General features: G+C 43.1%; 1 protein-coding gene across 1 annotated transcript in view; it reads right to left on the reverse strand.

Annotated features, from left to right (window-relative positions):
* Nucleotides 1-2,486: 2,486 nt before the first annotated feature.
* Sycp2l (synaptonemal complex protein 2 like) overlaps nucleotides 2,487-21,219 on the reverse strand; it is a 52,192-nt gene continuing 33,459 nt past the window's right edge. Inside the window, exons 19-29 of the mRNA XM_052156596.1 lie at nucleotides 20,565-20,610; nucleotides 19,225-19,227; nucleotides 17,992-18,136; nucleotides 17,439-17,488; nucleotides 15,376-15,502; nucleotides 11,013-11,086; nucleotides 10,789-10,858; nucleotides 7,345-7,419; nucleotides 6,082-6,185; nucleotides 4,908-5,005; nucleotides 2,487-2,670 (exon numbers count right to left, since the gene is read on the reverse strand). Coding sequence (XP_052012556.1) covers nucleotides 2,487-2,670; nucleotides 4,908-5,005; nucleotides 6,082-6,185; nucleotides 7,345-7,419; nucleotides 10,789-10,858; nucleotides 11,013-11,086; nucleotides 15,376-15,502; nucleotides 17,439-17,488; nucleotides 17,992-18,136; nucleotides 19,225-19,227; nucleotides 20,565-20,610 — 976 coding nt within the window. The remainder of the gene's footprint in view (nucleotides 2,671-4,907; nucleotides 5,006-6,081; nucleotides 6,186-7,344; nucleotides 7,420-10,788; nucleotides 10,859-11,012; nucleotides 11,087-15,375; nucleotides 15,503-17,438; nucleotides 17,489-17,991; nucleotides 18,137-19,224; nucleotides 19,228-20,564; nucleotides 20,611-21,219) is intronic.

Raw genomic sequence — 21,219 nt, forward strand, 5'->3', positions numbered from 1 at the left:
AGAAGGAGGAATTGGATCCTGAAGCTAGAGGTATGGATGGGTTGTGAGTCTCGTTGTGGGTGCTGGGAATTGAACTCGAGTCCACTAGAGGAGTTCTTAACCATTGAGCCATCTCTCTAGTCCTGCCTCATCCCGTGTTTTTATTGTCTTAAATTTCATGTGTGTATAAGTGTGTATTATGTATATGCATGTGTGTATCTGTATGTGTATGTATATCTGTATATGTATGTGTCTATGAGTGTGTATGTGTATGTGTGTGTGTGTGTGTGTGTTTAGGTGAGAGAACAATTTTTAGAATTCTCTCCCTCCACCACGTGGGTTCCAAGTATTAAACTCAGGTCCTCAGGCTCAGTAAACTTAGAACTTCTATTTTGATATGGTAGGAATATGCCCACACGCTGATCAGCCATTGTATCTCCATGTTTAATGCAAGCACTCAATTATTAAAAACTGAATAGCTGAACCCAGGGCCGGTTGCAGGATGCTCTCAGCAGAAAGGTGACACAGACATCAGGGTTTTTCAGTGCTTACCTCCTCCCGCCTCCGTTCTCAAGGACTGAACAATGTCAACTTCTGTGCCTACCTGAGGGTGCAACCACAAAGCCAAGCTTTGGCTGTCCTTGTTAAGGATGAGCTGAGTCAAACCTGGAAGAAGTAGGCTCATCACTTATTACCTTCCTATTAGGCATGTTAAAAACAAGAATGGACATTTACATATCACAGAGTTATTCTGTAGATTGTCTCATGATAATGCCCAGGGATGGTTTGTGGCAACCCAGATTATCACCATAAAAGCTTCACGTATATTTCCAATCAAGTCTGTTCTAGGAATTGTATCTATCAATACCACAAGCCCACACATATGGGATATTTCACAAGCACCTCTCAAAACCTGGAATCCTTCACTCTTTGAAGCTGTAAGCTAGAGGTGGAAATAATCTCCTTTAAGGGTATCCTAGGAAGAGAGAGATGATGCTATCGTTGAGATGAATACCTGACAGAGGGGCAGCCGCTAGATACCTGTGTGATCTTGATTGAGCTAACTCACCCCTAACAGGGAAACTGAACACTGAACACTCAGTCTAGTGCAGGGAGTCCAGTCATCACTTAGTGCGAGCTAAAAGCAGTGTCCTTCTCTGCCATTTGCAAGCTGGGAAAGGGCGGGGGTCGGGGGAGCAAGTTTTCTTGTGCCTCAGAAAGAAACGAGAATAAAAGCAAAAGCTTAATGCAGGAAAAAAAAATATCAGCATCACCTGTCAATAAAAAAGCCGATGGCCAATGAGCTGAGGCAGGAAATAGGGGGTGGGACACTGGCAGGAAGAGAGAGGATTCTGGGTAATAGTGAGCGAATAGAAGGGGGAAATGCCCAGGCACTCAAGGAAGAGGGATATAAACAAACAGGTGGCTGAACTCCGGATAGAATAAAGAAATTCGCCCCAGACTCGGAAGCATAAAACTGAAGAAGGAGGAACTGACCAACTGGAAGACATAGGATGGTTTGAATGGGTTAAATACGTAACGGGCTAGTCAGGGAGTGAGCCAGAGCTTATGGCCTCAGTATTTAATAAGTAATTAGTCTCAGAGTTGTTGCTGTTGGCAACTAAGTGGCCTGGAGGAAAAATGGATTTATATTTTTACAGCTTAAGGAAGTGCATTGGAAGGGAGACCTTCTAAATTCACCAAGTTGCTGAATCAGAGGGAGATAAAGGTAAAGAGTGCTTTGTTGCCATCTTCAGCTACTTGGTGGGTTCCTGTATACACACACACACACACACACACGCGCGCGCGCGCGCACACGCGCGTGTATGTGTATATGTGTGTGTGTGTGTATGTACAAGAAGTGGGGAGACTGCCAGGAGCCACTAACCAGGGAGGTGTCTGTGCTACTGTGAACAAACTCCTCACCTGCGTTCCTGTCAGAACGCAGAAGGGAGAAAAGTCCCTGAGAGGGAGGGGTCAGCAGGAATGAGAGGAAGATAAGAGGCGGCAACTTCCATGAAAATATCGTAACAGGGGCATGAGATGGTCCGGCACATAAGGATGCTTGCTATGTAACCCTGACAGCCTGAGTTTGGTTCCTGGAAGCCATTTCAAGGTGGGAGAACTGTCCTCACAAAATTATCCGTAACTGTGTGGTAGCACACAAACATACCCCCTTATCATACATTCACATAGAATAAATAAAAATTTTACATTTTTGAAAAGTCAAAATGAGCCAGATACAGTGGCAACACACTTGAAAACCCCAGCACACAGGAGGCAGGGGTGGCAGGTCTGTGTGACTTTGAGGCCAGCTTGGAATACATGGTGAGTTCCAGGGCAGCCAGGGCTCCAAATAGAAACCTGTCTCAGACAGCAAAACAATAACAAAGGGCCTTTCTTGAAAGAATAGTTTTATAGTACCTCCACACTTGCTGATCGCAGAATGATTTCAAGTCGGCCGACTGTCTCTCCCAAAGCTCCTAAAATGAAACAGAAGTTTTTGATTAAACACTCCGCTTATTTTTGTTGTTGTTTTTGCCTAGAAAGGTTCTCTTTTGTCCCAGAGGCAGCACAAGCAATGAACTTGCCAGAGCACCCTTCTCGAGGCATTCCAGTGTCTGAAGATCCCTCTCCAAGCTGCTCAGCTCCTGAAGGATGGAGCTGTGAAACCTCTCCAGCTTGTCCAGTCTGTCAAACAGGAAAGTGGCCAACTTCAGTGGGACCGACTGTGTGTGACAGAACGGTCCCCAAGAGAACCAGACAGCCTTGCCTTATGAACACGTTGGCGCCTTCCTTCTCTTCCCACCTTTTCGTGTTGCCTGATCTCTGATCCTAAAAACTCGGTGACCTCTCGCGGAGCCCCTGGCAGCAGCCCAGAGGCAACCACTAGGTCATCAATAGCTTCAGGACACAGTTCAGCAGGCTCCAGAAAAGGAGAGTGGGCGCCCTCCTCTGTCAGGCCTCGCACTGCTTGTACGAGCTGGGGTGTGGTAGGTTCACAATCCCTTTTCCTACCTCTGGGTTTTAGTTTCAGATTTTCCAACAGTCACCATACTGTGTCAGGCGTCATCCTGTGTCATATAAATGGCTTATCTGTTGACATACTGCTTCTCTTTTCCTTTGGGTTCAGTGTTCGTATAAACAAGAACAAGTGTGGCTTTCTGCTTCTTTGGATGTAGAATGTTAAAATCTTTGTTCCGGGGTAATAGTATTGGAACAGGAAGGGGCGGGGCCTACTGGGAGGTTTTTTTAGATCATCGATGCGCATGCGCTAAAGGGCCCTGTGCGCTCTGGGTCCCTTATTTTGATTTCCTGTCAGCTGAGCAGTTTTCTCTACTACCTGTTCTTGCCATGACACCTTCCTCTACCACAGAGCCCAGAGCAACAGGGCCAATTAATCACAGACTAAATACCCCCAAAACCATGAGTCAAACATGCGCGTGCACACATACATGAGTACCTAGTTTTATTGCAACGGAGTCTTGGTGTACAATCTCAAATCTGATGGAAAACTCATTTCGCATCCTAGACTGGCCCCAAATCATGGCAACTCTCCTGCCTCAGCCTTTGATTAGTGCTGGAATTACAGACAGGGGCCACCACACCTAGCTACCTCAGGTATCTGCTTACAATCAGAAGGCTACCTCACAGCTGGCGCCCCCCCCCCCCCCCCACACAGAGCACAGGGCAAGCACCTGGCATTATTGTTCAATGTGCTTTAGTTGAGTGGATTCGTGACTGAAGGTAAAGCCCTTCAATAACAGGAATCATCAAATCCAGAGCGCTCTGTGGCTTTGCCTGGCCATTGTGTATATACAAAAACTTTTTTAAAAAAAGTTATAACTTTTTACTCAATGCATTCTAACCCCAAGAACCTTTCTACTTTAGCTAAGCAAATATCCCCACCCCCACCTCCACTTCAAGCCATTCTCTCCAGTGTGGAGCAATCGCTACAGTCTTCCCATGGCGCTGGAATCTTTTGTTTCCAAGATCGCATTCAAAAAGCACCTCCATAGCAGTTGTTCTGAACTGACTTTAACTACGCAGAAAACCATCACTCACTTCTGCTTTCTTCTTCAGTCTCTGACATTGTACACACCTGATATTCCCTGGGACGCACTCCTAAGGGTGTTCTGTGTACTTATATCTTCTTGTCACAATATAACATACAAATTTCCCTTCTAACCATATTTAAGAGGGCAAGCAGTGGGCATGTTTATAGTACTCTGCCACCTCACCATTACATGCCTGCAAAGATTTCCCATCATGAGAAACACAAATTCTGTGCCCACTAAACAATTAGCAGTCAGCCCCCCACAGCCTCTGTGATGCTTTTTCGGTCCCTACAAATTTCTATTACTCCAGTAGGTACCTCATTTAAGTGGAATCATGCAGTATTTACCCTCTAAGAGCCTGGCTTAAGGTTTATCCATGTTTAGCGTGCATATAGTTGTGATCAAGTGCACAACAATGTGTGTGTGTGTAACAATAATCCAAGAGAAAGAGACTAGTGGTTTGAGAGAGGGCTGACATGGTAGGACTTTCAGGGACAGTATTTGAGAGGGGCTCAGAGCCAGATAGTGGGAAGAAGTGATGTAATTATATTTTAACTAAGAAACAAATGTCTTCCTGTGGCTGAATGTCGGTGGGCTGGATATATCACACTTCACCTCACCTGTTTCCACAGCCCCGTGGGCTTGCCCCATCTTTGTGAATGGGTTCAACACCTTTTAGCATCGTTCACTGGTAGCTCATGAAGAGGCTGGAGGAGAGAAGTGAGTTCCAGATCTCATCTTGTAGATGGAGAACCAGACTCCAAAGAGCTTCGGAGATACAGGAAGTCATGGCTCCACACACTATCTCCTTAATCACGGTGTTGCCCCCCCCCCACCCCCTCCCCACAGCTTTGCTTTTCAAGTAGTTACCTGCATATGTGTATCTGGTTCCAAAGTCTTATTAGGCAAGCTGGTACTTCCTTTGCCTTTTCTGAAGAGAATGGAATCTCTTTCTGCTTGAGTCTAAGCTATTGACAAGGGAGGGGGGGGGGGACAGAATGAGGGCAATTTGGGGTAAACATGATACAAAGTTGCATGTTTACTATATTCAAAAGACACCACCCACACACAGTGATGCTCACTGGAAGTGTTCTTGCTGAGAGACCAGTAAGGCATCATCCTGTGTACAATTCAGGGATTGTCTCTGGGATAGTGCTATAAAGAATAAGAAAAATCAGGAAAACATATATTCATGCTATTAATACAATGTATCAACTAGTGTGGACACAGGTCCGTTATAAATCCGCTTGTTGCTAAAAGAGTAACTCTGGAGCTCTCCTGACTTAGAGAAATGTGGGATGGGTATGATATTTTTCTTGAATGTGCTAATACAGAACAGAAACTCTTAGAGACTTTCCAGTAAGATGACAAAGTCGGAGAAATCTGAAATTGCCATGATGGGCAGCCCAGAGATCAGACCCATGACTTGCACACCCAATGTCTCAAAGATTTACTGGTATTAAACAGACACCCGCCACATCCCCTCCTGCTGTGGCTGTGGCTCTCTTGCACAGTTCCCTCTTTCCTCGTCTATTTGCCTTGGCACTGTGGTCAAACCATGGCTTTTCTGAGAATGCCACCAGTGGGTTCCAACCAAGAACATTTGATCCCACTGGAGAGAATGGACAGGGAGCAGTCTTATCCATTCAACATTGCCATCATAATGGCATTAAAGTCAGTGGCCAGAGCCAAGATGAATGCATTTGCCTCTCACAGGAGACCTTCATCCTTGACGGATACTGTACCTTTAGTGAATGAAAGGAACATGGCAAAGTCAGAATGAGCTGAGTTCTCTTTCTGGTGCTTTCTGCCCAACTCAGTTGAGCGATATAGTTGACAAATTAGAAATATGAGAACTAAAGAGATTGCTCAGTCCATTTGTGCTCTTTGACCAGTACCTGTCCATCCTCTGCCTTTCCCTGGCCTCCAGTAACCACACCCATGCTCTGCCTTGTACTGTAACTCTTGTAGATCTCACGTAAATTGGTGACATCATGTAGTCTATCTATCCTGCTCTACATTTTCTACTTTAGTGGACTGGTACCTCAAGTTTTCTTTTCAGATCCCTAGTGAAGTTTTCAAAGGCCGTTTTAAAAGCAGACCCATTTGCATTTTCTGGCACATCCTCTTGAGATGGAGTAGAAATGTCTAATAAACAAAAACAAAATATTAATAACTAAAAGAACATGCTCAAGTAGACATGGTTGATCTCTGCCTACCAGAGGATGCAACCATTTGTGAGAAGCACAAATATAAACCAGACTCTCCCAACTAGCTATCTGCATCTGATTCTGCAACATGTCTGGTCATGACCTCGCTAGCTACCTCCTACTGAATCAGTAAGATGGGCACCTTGTGCTACCTTCCACCAAACCCTGCCCTCTTTCAGGTGTTGTTTTTTTTTTTTTTTTTTTTATCCAAATCTTCTCAGCACCTTAAATCAGATCAATTGATAGTGTGTCTAAGGAGGAGGATTAGGAATTACAGGAAGTTGTAAGGAACACACAATCTGGAAGACAGTGTAATGGCTCAGTGGGTAAGGGTACTTGTAACCATGCTTGATGACCTGAGTTCAATCTGTGGGTCCTATATGAGGAGAGAACTGACACCAGAAAGTCATCTTCCAACCTTCATACTTGCATGGCATGCACATGTGTGTACATAGTAATTAATAAGGATATAACAGGGTATGCTGGTGAGAATAGTCTGACATAGAATCTCAGACTTACCTAGCTAGGCATATAAGGTCTGTGTTCTAAAGGATTTGCCTTCGTCAACTTGTTCATTCCTTACAAAATCCATTCACACGAAACATTGACACTATCTAACTTCTCTGCAAGTTCACACAAGCAACTCCAGGAATAGAACCCAGGTTATCTCAAACCATGATGATCTTGTGCCTCTAGGCTTCCCAATTTGTCTTTCTGGAGCTCTTTAAGAACTATGGTGCTGTCCATTCAGAAATCTACACAAGCTCACATAGACACGATCCATCACTTGATTCAATTATAAATTATGTGTGCACACAAATGTAGTAACTATCAGCTAAGTAGCAGCTCTAATTTCAGAACCTGCTGGTCTCGAGCTACAGAGCAGAAATCAAAGTCATACAGGAGGAGGGGGCTTGCTTTTATCCACAGTTTGTGCAACCCTTTTTGGTTCACCTCAGAAAGAACGAAGTGCTTAGCACATAGGCTGACTGCAGCCCGGGTGATCTTAGAATGTAGCTTTTGTAACTCACATTAGTCCCTTAAGAACAGACACATCCATCCCACCCCTCCCTCAGCTGCTAAGTACATGGAGTTACCTGTCACAATGGGGAATCCTGGAGCATCTTCTAATCTTGATTGCTTTACCGCAACAACACTCCCATCGGGTATCTCTAAACGAGAACAGCACTGTCATGAGCTGTTTATATACGCACTTCTTTTGTGTCCAATGTATCTTGTCCTCTTTTGTCTGTGCACTTCACATGTATGGCCACTGTATCTGCACCACCCTGTGTTGATGTAGGTCTCTCTACATCCCTCTCCCCAACCAGCTCTTCTTGCATTCCCCAGCCCACCCCTTCTTGCACTCATAACCTCCACAAACATACACAGAAAGACAGAAACACACCAAGACAGACACACACATGCACGCAAATACAGAGACAGACACACACACACACACTACTGAGTCCAGTTAATATTACATCTTCTTTCATGTCTTTGAGGCGGACTCCTTGGCTTTGGAGTTTCATCCCTGAAGGAAAGAACAAAGTGTTTCTCCCTTCCTCTGCAGCCGCTGACTGCCAGCAGTTCACCTGGGGTGGACCTTGTAAGGTTTTCCTGCACCTATGCTGGGGTGTCAGTTGATGTATCCTTTGCAGGTTTTGTGCAGACAGCCATGTTGTGAATGTTCATGGGAGCAACATCTCTATCCTGAAGAAACTGTTATGCAATGTCAGTCCCAGTGCTCAGGCTCTTAAAACCACTTCCGTCTCCACTTCTGTGATGTTGCCTTGGTCTCAGATGTAGGAGTCGTGTTGCAGTTGTCACATTAGGGGACAGGTACCCCACCCCTACAGCCATTTGCTTTATGCCCATCACTGGCCATGGGCCTCTTTCTGCCAGTTAATAACTTTGATACAACACAGGTGAACCTCATCTCCTTCTCATTACTAAATACTGTCTGTTGGCAGGTGGATGGAATACCGCCTAAGACTCAAAGCACTGCTGTCTACTGATGCCTGAAGATAATGTGGTCACAGACATCCGTTTGATATGCTCAGACACATTTAGGAATTCCCTGCTTCACAAGGTACAAACTCACTAGACACAATATTCTAAATAAAGCCAGAGCAGTGAACAGCAAAAAATATCCCCAGATGGCTGTAGCCATGGGTTTCTTTGGGATTCCTCTATTCCTTTGGCCTCCATGTTTTTGTTTGTTTGCTTGTGTGCTTGCTTGTTTTTATGTTTTATTGGTTGGTTGGTGAGGTTTTTGTATCAGTACCATGTTGTTTTTGTTACAGTGTGGAGTTATTTGAAGCCAGGCACTGTGACGCCTTCAGCCTTCCTCCTCCTCCTGCTTGGGTTTGCTTCTATGATTTAGGTCCTCTGTGCATCCTTACGACCTTTCCTCCATTTCTCTGGAGAGGGTCGCTGAAGTGTGATGGAGACTGCACTAAATCTGCACATCACCTTTTGGGACCTTCTTCAACAGTTGGTGCTGGGGGACAGGCACACAGAGAAGAGTGAAACCAGATCCTTAAATCTTACTCTCTACAAAAGTCAACATGAAATACATGCAAAGTGTCAGTCACTCTAGGATCTGAAACATTAAGACAGCTCAAGAAAAACATGGGGAAAGGAAACGCTTCAAGAAATAGATTTGGGCAAGAATTCTGTAAAGGACTCCAACTGCCTACAAAGTCATAGTGAGGACTGATAAATGAGATCCTAGAAAATGTAAAAGCTTCTGCACAGCAGAGGGAACCAGTACAAGAATGAAAAGACAGCCACATAATGAGGGAATGTCCTTTTCTGCCCTCTACCCAACAGAAGACAAGTATTTAGAAAAAAAAAATAAAGAACTCCAAAATATATGCAAATAATCCAGTATTCCAGTCAATAAATTAACAAATGAATTGGGCAAATGGTTTTCAAAAATTAAGCATAAGTGGTCAATATATGGGGAAAAACATGCGACAGCTTTAGACATAGAGGAAATGCAAATAAAAAACACACTGAAATTCTCTCATCTCAGTCACCAAGCAAACAACATATACTTCAAGGATGGGATAGTGTTGCTATACACTGTTGTTTGGAGTATAAATGAGTACAGACACTGTGGAAATCAGCATGAAGATCGTGCAAAACACTAAGACCAGAACTACCATATGACACAGCTGTAGGATTCCTGGGACTGTATCCGAAGGAACCTAAGTCTGTATACTAGAGTACACACCTGGATATCCATCTGAGGCACTGTTCAAAGCCACCAAGTCACAGAATGAGCCTGCATGTTCATTCACAAATGAATTAACTAAAGAAAACATTTTGGTCACGCATCATGGAACCCTGCCCAAGCCCATCAAGAAGAAGAAGTGTAAACCAGGTGGGTGACTTCTCCTGGCCACCTCTCCTCTCTGCTCAGGCCCACTCACAGTCTCACAGCTGTGCAAACGATCCAGGCAAGTTCCCCAGACCCCCACATAGGACTATGTGGAGTCACAGAGAGATGAGGCTACCAGATGAGTCTCTCAGATGCCTGCCCACAACCACCCGAACCCTCACAGGCTGGACAGCAGCAGCATCCACCTTTGCAACAGACAGGCGTGTCATCCAGCCTCACCAGGAAGAGCCTCTCACACCTGTCAGTGTGTGACAGTCAGCCCCGGACCTGGCACCCATACTACTTTTCTATGTTCAGACCCAGCTTAGAGCCACGTTCACTTGCTTTTTCGTTGCCAGTGAATTGAATCAACCCTGTCAAAATCAATGCCAAATATCCAAAGGATTGATTGATTTACAACCCTTCAGATCTGATCTGAAGTCAACCAGTCTTGGACAAGAACAAAAACTTGCCCTCAGCAGAGACTGGTCAGGTGCACAACCAGTAAAACAAATCCACACATGGCCAAGTCACATCCCCCATACCCCCCAAAAAACCCCACAAACCATGAAAAGCCAAGACATGACTCTGTCCCAGACCCCACAAATGATAGAAATTCTTACCAAGGAGAATTATCTAGATGAAACCAATGACATGGAACATTTTTAAAAAGAAATTATCAACATGATCAAAGAATTCAAGAAGTTTAAAGAGGATAAGAACAAACACAAATGAACTTAAAGAGGAAAAGAAGAAACTCCTACTTGAAACCCAAGAAAATACAAACACACGCTGAAAGAAATGACGAGGACAATTCAGAATTCATAGGTGACCTGGATAAAAAGATAGAAATACTGAAGAAAAAAAATCAAGCTGAAATGAAATTGTGAAAAACAAAACCAACTACCTAAAATCAGAAATCTCAGAGTAAATCCTGATTGGTAGGCAGGATGAAGCAGAAGAGAAAATGCTGGGTCCTGAAGATAAAGTAGAGGAGCTAGACCACGCCATCAAAGGATAGGATTACTTTTAAAACACACATGAAAGGAACACATGTGCATGGTGATATTTTATGTAGTATAATCTGAAAAAATGGACCAGATTGATTACATGTTCTTTTTTTTCTATTAAAGAAAAAAAATTAACCAACTACCTCTGTGTTCCAAGTTTCCTAGCTTGTGCTTGAAGCTACTGTTCCCCATGAATGGTTCTCGGTTCACAATCTAAAACACACAATACAGACCTATGTAATTGGTACATACACATAGCTATAAAACATGGCAGTGGTATTGTGCCACCTTCTTTACAGAATAAGCAATCATTTTATGCAAATATAGTTTTTAAGTCTGGAAAATTCGAACAAGCAACAGGTAGTACCTCAGGTACATCTTCCTCCACTTCTGGGTCCTCTAAGGAAGACAGTCTGCTGGGCAGAGGAGGACTTTGGAGTTCTGGATAGTAGAGAAAACAATTCCCAGTGAGCAAACAGATCGAGAGACAAATTCACATGGCACTCTGTGGTGGGTTTCTGTATCAGATCTCATGGTTAAAGGAGGGGGACAGTCCTCATCCAAAGCGTCCTCTCTCCCAGGGCGCGCGTGCTCACTGGGTTTCTATGTCCATAGACAAATGAGCAGCCAGTTGCCCAGCAGTGTCCGTAGATGTGCATCTGCTCTGTGCACCCTCGCTTCCCTCTCTGCAGACTCAAGTTGCTACCTTTATTTCATTTCTCTTTCCCGTGTGTAATGACTCGATACAGTCACGCATCATTTGGTGATTGTCACAAATTAATCTGATACCACCAATCATTCCTCACCGTACTTGTTCATCTAAAAATATAAGGTTTCCAGTCATTGGTTGACATCTTCATTTCCCCACCCACATGGTAAACATTTCATTTTCTCTCCTGTCATTTCGAAATTTGTAGTTTCCACGTGTTTAGGGTAAAGATCATACAGTGCCTCTCATCTGGTTCCTTTCACATGGTAAAATATCCTAGATGTTCCCCCTTTCCACAAAAGGCAATGGAACGGAGCCATATGCCCACCATGGTTTTTGTCAACTACCTAACTCATTAATAAACCCTTAAGTTGTTCCACCAACTCACTGTGGGTTAACAATGCACACCTTCTCATAGATTGGGCGGGCATTTGAGCATTTTGTCCATTTTTAATTCTTTTCCATGCTGAAACTGGGAGTTTCTTACAGGTTTTAAATATCAACACTTAGCCAGTTCTATGCAGCCATCTTCTCTGTCAGCTGTCAGGCATGCCCCTGCTGTACAGCAGCCTGTTGATGGGGTCTTTCTTACTTCTGCATCTTATCGAAAGGCCTTGACCAAGGTCAGTGTCAGACAGCTGTTTCCCTATGCTCCAAGATTGCCTGCCTGCCTCCTTTGTCCCCGTCTTTGCTTCTATTTTCATGTCATGTGTGTGTGTAATTTTATGTATCTATTAAGTCTAGGACCCACAAAGAAGGAAAAACACTCAGGGGCTGGAGAGATGGCCCAGTAATTAAGAGCACTGGCAGCTCTTGCAGAGATCCCCCCCACCCCACCGCCACCATGGCTGCTCACAACCATCTTTTACTTCACTTTCAGGGAGTCTGACACCCTCTTCTGGCCTCCATGGGGACCAGGCACACAGTGCACATACATGCATGCAGGTAAAACACATACTTAATCCAAAAATAAAACTGTGATATTTGTTACAGACACATTTAATCTGATTAGTTCCAATTGTACCCATTGTCCAAAAATGACAGGTCATTCTTCATCATTAAACACATTCCTTTGTGTACATATCACATTTAAAAGAAAACAACTTTACATCTCAGTTGCTGCCTCCGGGATTCCCCCTCACAGGGACCCTGTCCCCTCACTCCTCCTCTAAGAGGGTAGGGGCCTCCTGGGTATCGCCCCCACCCTGGCATTATCAAGTTTCTATAGATGTACCACATTTTTTAAAAAAAGATTCCCTTGATGTATGTGGGTGTTTGGTCGGCATACATGTCTACACACCAAAAGATGGCACCAGAGTCTATGGAACTATTGTCTTACACCTTGTGAGCCGCAATGTGAGTGCGGGGGGAATTGAACCCAGGATCTCTGGAAGAGCATTTGGTGATCTCAGCTGCTGAAATGTTTCTGTAACCCCTGCCATATTTTCTTCTGCCCTCCCTCTGTGGGACAGCTAGGTTAGCTAGCTCTGTAGCATGGCTACTGGGATTCATGCTGCAACAGTTTCTAATGCAACATTCATTCTGAGCTTTGCTCATGGTTTCAGACAAAGGTCTTACTCAATTCTGTTGCATGTGGATATCCACTTCCCCTTGCGACACTCATTAAGCACTATCCTTTCCCTATTATTTAGCATCCTCGGCAAAGATTTGTTGACTGTATGTGTGCTGTTTATATTTGAACACACCAGCCTTTATCTTTTTTATATTGGCTTTACTTCCTATGGAGTTGGAATATATTGAAATGAGGGAGGATTCACCTGCAACTCGAGCTCTGTGCTATGGTGTTTTGAGATCTTCCAGGCTTTGTACAAGTTTAAGAATTTTTATATTTTGGTGAAGAATGCATTTCGAATTTTGATTTAAAAAACTGCATGTAAATGGTTGGTTACCGTGGGTGCTGTGTTACTCTTAAAATATAGCTGTTCTTCTCATCCAGGAGGAGAGGGAGCTTCATGTTTTCTTATCTTCTTCAAATACTTTGGTGTCTTTTTTCTTCAGTATACAAAGCTTTCCCATTCTGAATTTGCTGCTATTATTTATTTCATTAAAAATTGCATTATTTTCTTACATCTTGCTTCAGATAATCCTTGGCAAGTGTAGAAGTTGCGATGGATTTTAAAATTAACATGGATTGTACACATTGGTGGAGAGTGGTATTTCTATACATCAAAATAGTGCGGGTTGATTAAAGGCAACCATCCTGTCAGCCGTCTACACTCCCACCATCCTCTGTCAGCTGTCTACACTCCCACATTCCTTCCCCAGCTTCTAATAACCAAGTTTCTACTGTCAAGAATTTAGTTTCTACAGACGAGAAAGGACACACGGCCTGTGCTTGACCTATTTCACACAAATCCCCCAGATTCCATCTAGTTTGATGCAAAGGGCAAGATGCCATTCTTGTCTGCGGCTTAGTTATAGGTTTCATACACAGGCTACATTTTCCTGTGCAGGGCTACCTGGGCTGGTTCCATATTTTAGCTCCTGTGTGACACAGGACACCTCATCATGAAGGTCTGTCTCTTGATGTCCTGATTTATTCCCTTTAGTTACATGCACAGACTTGAGGCAGTTACTCCATTTGGTAAGACTATTGTTTGGTTTGTAAGGACCTCAGAATTAGTCTCTGTAATAGCTGCATTAATTTGCATGAGCACCAATTGTGCATAAGTGTTCGGTTGTGTGTGTGTGTGTGTGTGTGTGTGTTGAAGATCAACCCAACATACATCATTCACGTGCTCTCTGGTTGGTCAATACCCCTGCCATTCACTAGAAGCATGATGCTCATTTCCTTAGTGGCAAATTCTATTGCCCATTTTCTCTCTCTGAATCACCTCCGCATCTTGCATCCTTAGGACAAAAACAACTTTATAATGGTAAAACAAAAAAAAATCTGATATATTGAATGAATTTGATTTACTACTATATTAAACATTCATGTATATTCATCAGGCATTCTGCACTGTGGTTTGTTGCATCATGCTTATATTTTGTTAATAGGGCAATGCTGTCACCAATGCAGGTAATGGGTCGAAATGGTGGCTCAGTGAGTTAAAAAGGCTTGCCATGCAAGCCTGAAGACCCATGCCTGGATTCCTATTAACACCGCACATAAAAGCAGATGGAGCAGCACAAACATCTGTAAATGTGCTACTATGCCCATTGTAGAGAAAGGAGGGAGACACAGGCAGAACTCTCCGGAAACTCACGAGCTGGCTAGCCCAGTTTTTGCAGAAGTCACGGGGAGAAGGCAAAACCCGACACCAGCTATCCTCTGACCTGCACGGATAAGTGCAAATTAAGGTAAAGAGCAATTGAGTAGTGTTATCCTCTCTGCAGTTTTTGAGTTTGGAGAATTCTGTTGTAAATTCTTTAACTACTAGGTACAGTTCGCTCAGAGACCCGTCAAGTTCTGTGCTTCTCTCGTTGGGAACTTAGATTACCACTTCTCATGTGTGGCTGACTTTGTTTTGCGACCACAAAAACTGAGCTGTTGAAACAAAAACAAGGGTCAGAAAGCAGACTTATCACCAATCAGTCCTTTTAGAAGTTTACGGTCCTTTCCGTTGGTCGCCATTCATGGTCCCCTGTCTTGGAGAGGGGTGCCAGATTCTCACAGACAAGCATCAGAGCAAAGTTAGAATTCAGGATTACCCATGCTGTGCAAGTGGAAACATTAAACAGAGAAAGCATCACGCCATCACTTGTTTGGAGATTATTTTTAAGGTTTTCCTCTGAGCCAGGATGTTAGCTTAATGAAGGTGTCAAGACTGATGGCTTAGTGCAATCCCCAAGAACCCACACGGAAGGAGAGAACCAGTTCCTGGAAGATGTCCTCTGATCTCCAAGTGGATGCTGTCACACACATACACACACAGGTACACACATACACACACATGTACACACACAACTAATTTCTAAAAGTCAAAAAGCAGTTTCTTTCATAGGCCATATCCCAAAATACAATTTTTTTTAATCCTATAAACTGAAAATCAAGTACCTATTTTCTGTGTAGATGCCTCAGGAGTTAAAAGCACAGAACTATCTTGTAGTTTTGTTTCAGAAATTTTCAAAAGAGTGGAATCATTTCTCCTGGAGATGCTTTTCCATAGTAGTGTTAGCTCAGTCTAAAACATAACAGGCATATTAAATGTTAATATTCATAACACTCAAATGTAGCAACAACACAAGAACACAAGCTACGTTTTAATAGCCTTTAAGAAGACTAAGTATTGGGTTTGCTGAATTAACAAAAAATAACAAAAAAACAAAAAACAACACTAAGATCCCAGCATCCCCGACCTCAACTGATAACTTCGGCCGTGTGGCTTCAGGTGCCTGTGAAGCCTGGTGGTGCAGATCAGAGGATCTTTGAGGAACTCAACAAATATGCAAATCCTCAACTCCCACCTACGAGCTACCCAATCAGAACTGGGCAGGGTCCAGCGCCCAGCAAGGCATCCTGGGCACTCTACTGACAGAGAGAGAGAGAGAGAGAGAGAGAGAGAGAGAGAGAGAGACAGAGAGAGAGAGAGAGTGTGTGTGTGTAGGCACGCTGCTAATGACTGCCAGGTCTTATAAATAAATATATACTAGTTCCACTAGCTTCCAGCCTAAGGCAGTTTTCTGACTGCTGCCATGGTGAGTCTGTGGTTCAAAGAATACACTACTCACCTTCCCCTTAACAGAAAATAGTCTCTAGCCCTTGCCCCAAATTACTTCCTTGCAATCCAATGCATAGAATGGAAAAGTCAGCCTGACACCCTCACTGAAAAACCAACATAGAATTCTTGCTCATTGCACAGTTTCAGTGTATCAGTTTGAGTCTGTGGCGTTTCTTGGGGCTTAATTAAAGCCAAAGTTGTATTTATTTGAATGTCTTCTTTTGGCATGTTTACTATTGCTATTTGGCATGTTACTAAAATGTGGCACTATTCAATGAATTAATTAAACATTAAATAAATTAAATAAATTAATTTAATTAATTTTAATAACTTAAATTTAATTTAATAACTTAATTTAATAACTTTAATTTAAAAATTTTAAATTTAATTTAAACTTAAATTTAATTAATTTAATAATTAATTAATTAAATTAATTAAAAACATTAAATAAATTAATTAAATATTAAATAAAAAATAGCTGCCAGTATCCACAGATTTTTTTCCATCCATGAATTCAATAAATTATGGGTCAAAAATATTCAGGAAAATAATATGACTGCACCAAATATATTCAGACCAATATTTTGGTTACTATTCTTATCAAACAGTGACTATATAGCATGACATTGCATTGGGTATTATTATAAATCATCTAATGGTGATATAGGGTCCGCATCTATATGTAGATTCTGTGCTATTTTAGGAAGCATGTGATTGTCTACAGCTTTTGGTATCCAGGCTGTATACTGGAACCAACTGCCAGAGATACAAACAGACGTGTAGATCTATCCTGACTCATAGGTTTAGTCCATGCGCTATGGAATAAAATGGGTGGAGCCGAGGCTGAAACACAACCACGTTCTATTCTGCAAGAGCAGGTAGGGTATACTCAGAATCCTAGAAGCTACTCCTCATTAAAATGAGTGTGTGTGTGTGTGTGTGTAAGACATACACACAGCTCTGTGAAGGAAGTCACTCTGCAAGTAAGATGAACCACTTGTCTTTGCATTATGATTGAGTACTGGTGTCCATATTCCTTAGTCCTGAAGGTGCAAAAGCCAAAATCACTTAGAAAAAATTGAATGTATTACCTCAAAAAAACTGAAAACTAAAGGAAGAATTATATCAGTCATCTTGGAGTGGGAATTCAAGAGCACACATTTGTGGGAAATCAGAAGAGCAACAGCATTTAAATAAAGATCTTTCAGCGGCATTCAGAATGACCAGGAAAAATACATGCCCTAAATTTACCTGGAGAGTCATAGCAAATATTTAAGATCTTTGATCTTCTACAATGCATACCAGGGGACCCCTGATTTGTTTCTCTCACTGTCCTGAAGACAGTGGTGAAATTTGACCCACCCATAATGCTCCGGGGCAACCAATAAAGTGCACTTACTTCATCTTTCTCAGGAGCACTGCCACTTCTGGCCGGGGAGAGTGGTAGGACTGAAAGTGGGCACATTTCCCTGTGAGATACAGATACACTCACCCTTCCCCCAACCACACATGCGCACACCACGAGCTCCTGTCCTGGCTCAGTGTCCACACCCTGGAGGCTTTGCTTGTCCATCATTCAGCCTCGTTCCCCGCCCCCACCCGCCCTCACCATCACCCTCATACTTTGTCACCGAACAATAAATGACTCTTCTCAGCTCTTCAAAACCTATTCTTCCCAAGAGCTGGCTCAAGATCCACCCACTTCTTAGAGAAGGTGGTTCCAGCTTATGCCAGAGCCCTCTTCGCTGATTGCTCGCCCTTTTTCTGTACCTCACATTTCAACGGTAGGCTGTCCCCTTTGTGTGCAAGCTTTCTGCCTTCGCAGGTGTTACAGGGAAGCACGTCCCCAAGACCGCATATGTCCTTGGTATCTTCCTTCCCCACAACATCCAGGAGAATATCCACCGACTTCCTGAGAAGTGACCCAACTAACATAAGCGAACCGAGCTTACTGCGTAGAGAACGGACCCCCGGCTTCCTCCTCTGTGAATAAGTTCTTAGGGATTTTCTCCTGTGGTTCTGGGTCCAGGATCGCTCACTGGTACTTGAACTTGACTCTTCGTTACTCTCCAAGAAGAAATGTCTCCTATCATCCAACTTTTCCAAAACAGACGACAATGGAGAACACGGAAAGTGGGGATTAGCGCCATCAGTGTACAAATAAACACACTGACGCACGCATGGCACATGCACGTACACACTAAACAGTCAGCTCAGAAGACAACTCCTGATACAAAACTAGGTTCTCTTCCACCAAGAAAAAAAGCGGTACAGAAGTGAGGAGGTAGAAAGGGGGGGGGGGGTCATTGCATAAATCGGTTCCCACAAGAGATGCCCTGCAAGGAATGGAAAATTCTCTCTAGCCAAGTATTGGAACTAAAAGAGGATTAGTAAGTGCCCCAAAGCAACGGCACCCCAATGTTACATCAACGCCACCACTTCAAGTACAGGTTGACATGACAAAACCAAGTTAAAACGTTCTTCCCAGTGGCTGGGACGTAGCCCTTTGTTCAAGACCTTCCTACCATGTATAGCCCTAAGTTTTACCCACAGCGAGGCAAAGAGAGGCAGAGGGGGTGTCTTTGAAAAATCGGTGTAGCGAATAGGAGCAAATTTATTTCAGATCACTCATAACTGTTGGCTGTTGGTATTCAATTAAATGTGTAAGCTATCTTTTTATACGCCTCTATGGAAAAACCTGGGTTTTGACCATGTGTGGCTTGTCCTTGTGATTGTTTACAGACTCGAACTCATGAGAACTTTACTCAGGTGACTGTTCTTAATCCTCAGTGTAAATTGTCTGAGGCACCGAATAAATTTGGCTGTTACAGGAGACTGCCAGATTTATCAGCTCCATTCTCCTACCCCAGGACAGTGGCAGTGAGCCAGGGAGACCTTCTCTTCTTGCAGCTGATTTCCTCAGTTTGCCATAGCAACAGAAACCTGACAAATACTGGTCCTAAAAAAAAGAAATGCTTGGATGTGTCTTTATCAATGGGGTCAAAACTTCCAGATTTCCTTATTGCCTGCGGACCCCGGGTGGGAAAACTCCCAGTCTCAGGGACCAAGGCTAAGAATGACCATAGAACACAGTTGTTGGCAACTCATGATCTCAGTTTTCAAAAGCCCTTTTTTAAAAAATCAGTGTTCATTTTTTGAGATTTTTTTTTAATATACTGAAACACAGGCTTCAGTAGGGGATTGTGTCTGAGAAGCCACTAGCCACAGTTTACTGGATGAGAACCATTAGTCTCACAAAAACAGAACGCCACATCTTAAAACACTCAGAAGCATTTTATTTTGCTGTTTTGTTTGTTTTGTTTTGAGACTGTTTTGCTCTGCACCCCAGACTGACCTTGAACTCATGGAAATTCTGCCTCAGCCTGCCACGTGCTGGATTACAGGCATGAGCCACCGTACCTGGTCCGTTTCGATTCTTTAACAGGTCAAACTCCACTAATGGTAAGTGGTAGGTGTACCACGTGTCTATGAGCCTTGTCTTTTTCTTTTATAAAAGCAAGAGCAAGCTTTAGGCTCTGGGACCAATTTAACTTAGCAGGGTTAGAGAGTTGAATGAGGACCCCACATCTGCCCTTCTGATAGATTTGGTTGGCTTTAATGTGTTAGTCACCATAGCAATGCCCATTTTTACCCCGTGGGCCTCTTTGGGCCCCAGAGAAAGGACCTATCACCTCCCATCTACCATGAGGCAAGGTGACTCTTTTGAGGCTAGTGAACACATGATGCTGTACAAAGGTTGACTGAAGGGGAGTGATTTTAAGTCTTCCATGATGTAGTTACCAGCAAATGGGATTTAACATGAAATTCACCCCTCCCCCTTCTACTTTTGTTGACTGATCTCAGTCTCATTCATCTAACTGGATGAGGCAAGCTGTGGCAGATTTACCTTTTCACAGTTAGGAGCTCATAAAGTTCACATCACATGAGTGAGACGGCAGGAAAATACGTAAACATGTATACCAAAAGATTAGCATTGCTATTTTCTATTGTTATTTTTCTTGGAGGGGGGGTCTATCTGCTATTAGAAATAACACTGAGTTTACATTTGAAATTGCAATAATTCCTATAATTGTCTATAACCATAGACAACAGAGAATAGAGTTAGGACAATGTCTTAGTCAGGGTTTCTATTCCTGCACAAACATCATGACCAAGCAGCAAGTTGGGGAGGAAAGGGTTTATTGAGCTTACACTTCCATGTTGCAGTTCATCACTAAAGGAAGTCAGGACTGGAACTCAAGCAAGCCAGTAAGAAACATCCCTCCATGACCTCTGCATCAGCTCCTGCTTCCTGATCTGCTTGAGTTCCAGTCCTGACTTCCTTTAGTGATGAACAGCAATGCAGAACTGTAAGTTGAATAAACCCTTTCCTCTCCAACTTGCTTCTTGGTCATGATGTTTGTGCAGGAATAGAAATCCTAAAACAGACAATTTTTAAAATAGCACACAAATGATGATCATTTAAGGAAGTGCTACCATAATCCAATAGAAATTCCCACATTACCAGCATCCCGTCCTGTTCTCTATCCTCCACAAAAGCAGAATCTCCCCTAAAATAAAATATATCAAGTTAACAGGGCAAGTATGAGCTCATTCACCCTCCCACTCCCCGAAAAGGTCTGCCTTCCTGATTATGGACTGAATCTATGGGATGTGCTCCATTCTGCACACAAATGTATCTTACAACCTGTTTCCACATAGACCTTTTGGAAAGAGATACTGCTATTCAAAAGAAAATGAGCCTTTGTGGAATGTGTCTTTCATTCCTCAGACACAGAGGAGGGGACAAGGTCGGGTGAACAAGTGGTCTGCCAGCACTGTTGATGCTCAAAAATGGGATCTCCCAATCCCTGCCCCGCCCAGGACCCATCTGGGGTGCTTTAAAAAAAGTTGTCCCCAGAGTTTGGCAATGCATTGAGATGGTCACTGTCTTCAATTGGGTTGCTTTATTAAATTCTGTAAGTTCCTCATCTATGCTTAACAGTAAGTAACCTCTCATCAAAAACATCCAGACTACTGACATAAGTTGTGGGGTAACTGACTTGTGTGGGCTGTTGGGGGGCAACTTCTATGGAAAATAATGATCCAACAGGAAAAAAATTAAAGTTAGAACTATTATATGATTTTCCAATCTCGCCTTTAGGCTTTGAATCAAGGGA

This window comes from Apodemus sylvaticus, chromosome 14 (assembly GCF_947179515.1).
Source record: "Apodemus sylvaticus chromosome 14, mApoSyl1.1, whole genome shotgun sequence".
In the NCBI taxonomy this organism is placed as follows: Eukaryota; Metazoa; Chordata; class Mammalia; order Rodentia; family Muridae; genus Apodemus; species Apodemus sylvaticus.